This window comes from Leptonychotes weddellii, chromosome 1, assembly GCF_054177405.1.
Source record: "Leptonychotes weddellii isolate Sample4059 chromosome 1, ASM5417740v2, whole genome shotgun sequence".
Taxonomy (NCBI): domain Eukaryota; kingdom Metazoa; phylum Chordata; class Mammalia; order Carnivora; family Phocidae; genus Leptonychotes; species Leptonychotes weddellii.
In genome coordinates, this window is record NC_138369.1 from 128,610,931 (window position 1) to 128,618,894 (window position 7,964).

At 35.3% G+C, this 7,964-nt stretch overlaps 1 protein-coding gene across 2 annotated transcripts in view; it reads left to right on the forward strand.

Annotated features, from left to right (window-relative positions):
• The window catches only part of UBXN7 (UBX domain protein 7), a 61,556-nt gene that overhangs the window by 16,542 nt on the left and 37,050 nt on the right, over positions 1 to 7,964 (forward strand). For both annotated transcript variants that reach the window (XM_081832063.1, XM_081832075.1), the window contains 2 exons: positions 2,078 to 2,225; positions 5,315 to 5,382. In XM_081832063.1, coding sequence (XP_081688189.1) covers positions 2,078 to 2,225; positions 5,315 to 5,382 — 216 coding nt within the window. The remainder of the gene's footprint in view (positions 1 to 2,077; positions 2,226 to 5,314; positions 5,383 to 7,964) is intronic.

The following is a 7,964-nucleotide window of genomic DNA, read 5'->3' on the forward strand; positions in this document are numbered from 1 at the left end:
TTTTTAAAAAAATTAACTGAAATGAAAAACCCAGTGAAGAGATTAAAAAACAACAACTACAAAAAGAACAGACTGGCACAGCATAGAGTGATCTGATTGGAGTTCCAGAAAGAAATAAGTGTGAATGGAGGAGCATGGTAATTGTTAAATAGAAATAGCTGAGAATTTTTTGGAATGATAAAAGATAACAATCCTTACATGGTGGAAGTGCAGTGAATCCCAAGGAGATAAGTAAAATCAGCCAGGACAGATTAGTGTGAAACTGCAGAAGACCAAAGACAGAAAATCTTAAAAGCAACTAGAGAAGAACAACAGATTGCTATAAAAAAAGGTTTTCTCTGGTCTAGCAACTGATTTCCCAGCAGCAACAACAGAAGCCAGAGGACATTGGAATGTGGTCTTTACTGAGAGAAAATAGCTATCAGCCTGAAAATAGAATATCCAGTAAAATTATCTTTCAGGAATGACAGCAAAATGAAGACATTTTCAGACCAAACACACACGCACACACACACGCACACGCACACACCCCCTTTAGAAGGAAATTATAAGGTACATGATTCTGGTAGAAGGAAAGTCATCCCAGATGGAAAACCTGCAGTGTGTTTTAACCAACTGAGCCACCCAGGCGCCCCTGCAGTGTGTTTTAATGGTCACAAAATGTTCCATCAAATAAATTCTACAATTTAGATTCTAGTATTATTGGACATTTATGTTTCCAGTTTTTCAATATTAACTGAAACTATATTGGACATGTATATGGACGTATTTATGCTTGTAGTATTTGATATGGAATAGATAAAAGAATAAATCTTTTGGGGTGCCTAGGTGGCTAAGTTTAGGCGTCTGACTCTTGGTTTTTGGCTCAGGTCATGATCTCGTGGGTCGTGGTACCAAGCACTGCGTGGGGTTCTGCGTTCAGCATGGAATAATCTGCTTGAAGATTCTCTTCTCTGCCCCTCGCCCCACTCCCAAGCGTGCGCATGTGCACTCCGCTCAAATAAATCTAAAAAAAAAAAAAAGTGTGTTTTTGGCTAGAAACCCAAATTACTGGGTCAACAAAGGAAGGAGTACTTTTTGATACATGTTTTAAAATTGGTTTTGTAAAGGGCTTTACCAATATACATTGCATCTAACAGACTATGCTGGTTTTACAAATGAATAAATGTGTGTAGGGTCAGTTCTAAATGATGAAGATTGACTTTTTTTTTTTTTTTTTTTTTAGAGAAAACGAGAGAGTGGGGGTGGGGGTTGGGGAGGCAGAGGGAGAGTGAGAGAGAATCTTAAACAGGCTCCTATGCCCAGCGCTGAGCTGGATGAAGGGTTCGATCTCACAAACCTGAGATGATGCCCTGAGCCACAATCAAAAGTCAGACACTTAACTGACTGAGCCACCCAGGTGCCCTGAAGATTGACATTCTTACCAGATTTTGACTTGGTTATAGTTTTGACAAAATGTCCCATCTCACTGCTCTCTCTTTGTTATTAAAAAATGCTTTCTTTTTAATGGAAACAAATGCTAACTGAAATGCATTCTTTTTAACAAAATATTTTCTAACTTTCTAGAATGTAGTCTTTCATTTTTCTTTATCATTTTTTCAGTTTCTAACAAATATATAGTTGGTCCATTTATTTTTATTTTATTTTATTTATTTATTTGACAGATACAGCAAGAGAGGGAACGCAAGCAGGGGGAGTGGGAGAGGGAGAAGCATGCTTCCCGCCAAATAGGGAGCCTGATGCGGGGCTCGATCCCAGGATCCTGGGATCATGACCTGAGCCGAAGGCAGACGCTTAACGACTGAGCCACCCAGGCACCCCTAGTTGGTCCATTTAAAGACATGCTTTATTTAGTTTGGTGTTATTATGAAGGAAGACCACTATTTTAATGCTGGTAGTTTCTTTCTAGCTTTGTGTAATTTACTAATCAGCTAACATTGTAAATGTAAATAAGAAGTCATTCATCCTAAAAGGGAAAAGGTGTTATTAATTTGCTTGGGAATTCTGTATTTTAATATGAACCTTTAGTAAGAAGTGTCTTTTTTTTAACTTTTTCCCTGTCTTTTTGCTTTTTCAGGTGCAAGCGAAAGTGTAGGGAAACATATGCTCGAAGCCTGCAACAATAATCTGGAGATGGCAGTCACTATGTTTTTGGATGGTGGAGGAATTGCTGAAGAGCCCAGTACCAGTTCAGCAAGTGTCTCCACAGTCAGACCACACACAGAGTATGAATTTATTATTTATTGTTAGGAGCAACCCCGCCTAAATTGAGCAGTTGCTTTTTTTTTTTTTTTTTTTAAAGATTTTATTTATTTGACAGAGCGAGAGAGCACAAGCAGGGGGAACAGTAGAGGGAGAGGGAGAAGCGGGCTCCCGCCTGATGTGGGGCTCGATCCCAGGACCCTGGGATCATGACCTGAGCTGAAGGCAGACGCTTAACCACCTGAGCCACCCAGGCGCCCTACAGCAGTTGCATTTTTATCAGTTAGGTTAATTCTCTGGTTTTGAAAAACTTAAAAGCTGAAAGCATCTGAAAAAGTGTCTCGTGTACATTTTTATACTTATATGCCTTAAATTCTCTAGAGCACTGTCATGTCTATTATTTAATCTTCAAAAGAACCCTACGGGATGACATTATTATCTACATTTTACAGATGAGGAAGCAAAGGCTAGCCGTTTTCCCAGGCTACACAGTAATTACATAGCAGATACGGCAATAAAGCCCATTAAGCTCCGATTTCCCAATTCTAAATTTTCTTACATTGTCCCAGGAGAGTTTTGAGTTGCCAGGAAAATCTTTTGAAAAATAGTTCTAGTCCTTTATACCTTAATGATAGTTACATGTGGTTAATCATTGGAAGCACCTTTAGCATATGGAACTGTATTCTGTAGAGAATGATAATAAATGGTGAACAAATTTGTGTGTTTTGCCCTTTACATTTGATACCAATGAGAATTTGAAATGAATACCTTATGGGCAAAACTCCACATCTTTGGAAAATATTAGAGATGAATGCTACTCAAAGGAAAACCATTGATTTTTGAAACAATTAAGCAGATCCTTAAATAAGACTTTAATGCTTACAGCCCTTTGTAACACTCAGTGTTTACAACATGAGATACTAAACAAGAGGAATTCCCTGTTTAAGGGAATAGATAAAGACATAGATACTATTTTTAAATTAGAGATAGATTTAAAAAGCCAAATAATATTTAAGACATAGTTACTTCGTTGATCTAGTTCCAGGTTCTAGAGTACTAATTGTTTCCACATGAAGAGTGAACTTTAGAGATCATTATTAATATTTCATAAAGTTTTTTCTTATCAGTATTGGCTACGTATTTAAGATGTTGGTATCCCATTTCCCCCAACATAGCTCAAATTTTTCATGGAAATCAATATGAAAACATGATTTAGTTTACAGAAACTTGAATAACAGGTATTCATGGCTGATTTGGAGGAACATAACTGTTCTCACTGTATAAAACATGTTTTTTTTAATTGTGTTTAAAAATAGTTTTGATATGGGATGCCTGGCTGGCTCAGTCAGTAGAGCATGCAACTCTTGATCTCAGGGTCGTGAGTTCAAGCCCCACATTGGATGTGGAACCTACTTTTAAAAAATAATAATTTTGATGGATGAATGTCTTATCCTATTGAATTACATTATAATTTGACTTAGGTTATTTGTATTGCTAATTGATTGTCCTAAACTATAATTTTCACTCTTTACGGTTCTTTTTTCTGATCCATTCTTTCATTTTGTTGGGTAGCTAGCAATCTTGGAACAGATACCCTCAAACATGGAGTAATCAACTTTTTCTGTATAGGGACTACTACTTAATCTAAACCCCTAATTGATGTATTTCATCAGATTAAGGTTTGTTTTCTGAGTAATTAAATTGTTTTAGATTTAGATAATTATATATATACTATAAAATCAGGGAAATCATGGAAAGACTTATTTAGGTAAAAGATGTCTTCTAAATTCTTAATTTTCTTAAGAAAATGGACTATTTCTCTTTGATGAAAGAGGATTAATAGAGTTTCCTCTTTTAGATGCATTGTCTATTCCTTCAGATTATTGAATTTTGTTTGTGAGCAGTGACTGATGTACTTAATTTTGAATTACATTTTATCCTTCATCTTTTGGCTTATTGTAGATTTCTCTGTCAAACTAGTTGTTCTTTGATTATAGGATGTTTTTGTTGACAAATGAGTATTCCTACTTTATTTTATAAAGTATGTTTTGGAGTTCTACCTATTAGATATAAAAAAGAAGGCCTTAAGCTCAGTTATTACTGTTAGAAACACCTGAATGGAAAACATTACGCCTTACTTAAATTAACATGTGAGTAGGACACAATAAATTTGGAGCATACTCTTCCTTGCTATGAACATTAATCAGCAGAGATTAATATTTTAGTTAAAACTATAAAATAAACTGATACTTAAAAGAACATAGCCATTTTTACAGTATTTCTAAATGAGTATTTTCTACTGGAGGAGATGGGTTATTAATAAATCCTCTGGAGGTAAACTTTGAAGAGTTTATAGGCTTTTAAAAGATGAGTAATTACTTCTGCTCTGGATATATTGGAGTTTATTTAATAAATAATCCAAGGTAATACCTATGTTAACTGTCTTCATAACTAGCATAAAATTTACTGCTTGTTTGTTTAAACTTTTTTTATTTTTTTAAGATTTTATTTATTTATTTGATAGAGACACAGCGAGAGAGAGAACACAAGCAGGGGGAGTGGAAGAGGGAGAACAGGCTTCCCGCCGAGCAGGGAGCCCGATGTGGGGCTCGATCCCAGGACCCTGGGATCATGACCTGAGCCGAAGGCAGACACTTAACAAAGACTGAACCACCCAGGCACCCCTAAACTTATTTTAATACATGTGATTTAATGATCTATTGTTTGATATAGTAGTAATGTAATACTGCTTTTATTATGCCTATATTTTCCATTTTTTGTCTAATTTTTTGTTTTTGTTTTTTTGTAAGCCACCCCCCCCTTTTTCCTGTAAAGAATCTAGGGTAAGGAACTTGAGAGCAAAGGGGAAATATTTTTTCTTTTCTGTTTGTTCTCTTTCTTTATAAATCATTTGAGCCATCTTTGCCAGGTACTTTTATTCCAGGTGACCTCTGTATGGAAACCTAACAATTATTTAACACCATGGTTCCTAAAAGTCACTAAGTTTGGTGTTCATATAACTTGTTAATTTGGATGCATTCACAATAGTTATGGAGAGAACATGTAGCAAAAAACAGTTTTCCTTTTGATATTTTCCTACTTCTTTTAATAGAGAAGAAGTTCGTGCCCCAATTCCTCAGAAACAGGAAATATTGGTGGAACCAGAACCTTTGTTTGGTGGTAAGTTCATCTTTTTTTCTTAGTTTTATTGGACTCTGTTGTTACCTTAGGGTTTTAATGAAGTTATCAAAAGATGTGAAGGCTTCCTCAGAGATTATTACTTTTAAGTGTAGAGTCAGTTCTTAATCTCATAATTCTGTACTCCCTTCAGGAAAATTGCACAGTTGCTTCTTTACAAGGAGAGAACCAGATTAAAATATTTGTTGTAGAAGGCCAAAAGAAGGAAAATTAGCAAAAAGAAATACTGCCTTGTAATGGAAGCAAATCTATCATTAGATAAAAGATCCGATTACTTTTTGTTTTGGGGGGCACTTACTTGACTACCATATCCTTACTGTCTTGATATGCCTTGTCTTTCTAAATTTCCAGAAGCGCTATTCCTATTTTGAACAAAGGAGAAAGTAATACCTAATCCATGCAAAAAATTGTGATGTCAGTCTGGGTGCATAGAGAGACAGTAGAAAATGGAACATTTAATTAGATTTAAAGAAAACTTTCAGTTTAATAAGCACTTATTTACCTTTTGCAAGCTAAATATTTTAGGTATTAATAGGTATATTAAAAAATAGAAAATAAAGTTATAACGTGGGTAGGCAAAGTCATAGAAATGTATTTGTACATATTGATACCAGTAATGCAGAGAAATAAAAAGTTCTGTAGGTAAACTTGAATAAAGGAGAAGAAATAAATTATAAGAAAAGGATGAAGAAAATTATATAAATGGTATGTTTTAATTTGAAAAAGCACTGTAATTGGGAGTTTTTTTTAAGATCAGTCTTGGCAGCTTTAGAGTTTACTGTAGTGAGAAATAATAGAATATACTGTCTAGATTAGAAATAAAGATGGGAGGAAAAAAACTGTAAGAACTGAATATTGAAGTATAATATGGGCTTTCTGGACTTTGATTCAGCCAGTCATTGTGCTGTTAATATACCAGAAGTAATAAAACATTGTTCATAATTTTTTTCATATAAATGTTATGAATGGATTTTAAAATTGAGGGGTGATGCCCTTGGATGCTTTATCTTTTCTTTATTGCAAGGAATAAGGCAGGATTTCTGAGTGGGGTAGACTACAGGAAATAAATTCTGTGCTCTTTTACTGTTGTAAAGAGGCAAAAGAGTTCCCGTTTGAAACCTCTTTCCTCCTTTTACGTCTGGTTTAATAGACATTGAAGAGGGGAATGGGAATGACTGTAGAGTTAGGAAGTCAGTCCTAACACTCATTATTAGATCTTATTATAACTTGATAAAGGTTTTTGGAGAACTATTTTCTTCTTAGGACAGTATTGATTTAAAGTGTGATTCTTAAAGTGTGGTCTGGGGGTCTGTAAGGTGAAAACTATTTTCATAATAATTTTCATAAGAAGTTATTTGCCTTTTTTTACATTGTTGATATTTGGCCTGATGGTTCAGAGGCAATGATGGATCAGACTGCTGCATCTGAATTGAGCCAGGGCAGTGGCACTAAACTGTAAATTCTTCACTGCCATACACTCACAGTTTTTTTTTTTTTTTTAAAGATTTTATTTATTTATTTCAGAGAGAGAGAATGAGAGAGAGCACATGAGAGGGGGGAGGGGCAGAGGGAGAAGCAGACTCCCTGCCGAGCAGGGAGCCCGATGTGGGACTCGATCCTGGGACTCCAGGATCATGACCTGAGCCGAAGGCAGTCGCTTAACCAACTGAGCCACCCAGGCGCCCTCACAATTTTTTTTTTTTTTAAATAAACCTATTTTACTAATAATGTTCTTGATGAAGCAATAAAAAATTAACTTCATTAAATCTTGACTCCTAAGTACACATTTTAAAACTATTCTGTTTTATGAAATAGGATGTGTACATAAAGCACTTCTGCATACTGAAGTAGTGTGTTTACGGAAAAGCAATTTTATGGTTGTTTGAGTTGTGAACTAAACTAGCTGTTTTTTTTTTTATGGAACATTATTTTTACTTGAAAGATTCCTGACAAACTATGGTTATGTAGACTTAGGCATTTGGCAGACATTTTCTTGGATCTGAACAAAGGTCTGTTACTGCTTTAAGACAAACAACTGACATTGTTTGTTACCGGTTATTTTTTTTTTAAAAAAAGAGCTTTCAGGCAAAAATTAGAATTTTAGAAAGTTTATATCCACGATTAGGAGCTTGATAGCTTCCCATTACTTAAAGGCTTTCTGATGAGATTAGTGGTGTCATTAACAGATGTTGATTTTTTATTATTACTGTATAATGAAATGGTCGGTGTTTGGAATGTTTGCATAACTCAGTGAAGAAATATTTTCTTTTTCTTTCTTTCTTTCTTTTCTTTCTTTCTTTTTCTTTCGTGGGGGTCGGGGGTGGGACAGAGAGAGAATCTTTAAGCAGGCTCTATGCCCAGAGCGGAGCCCGACGCAGGGCTGCTCTCACAACCCTGAGATTGTGACCTGAGCCAAAATCAAGATTAGATGCTTAACCAACAGATCCACCCAGGTGCCCCTGAACTAATATTTTCAGATGACCAGTGTACCATATATATATATATTTTAAAGATTTTATTCATTTATTTGAGAGAATGAGATAGAGAGACCATGAGAGGGGGGA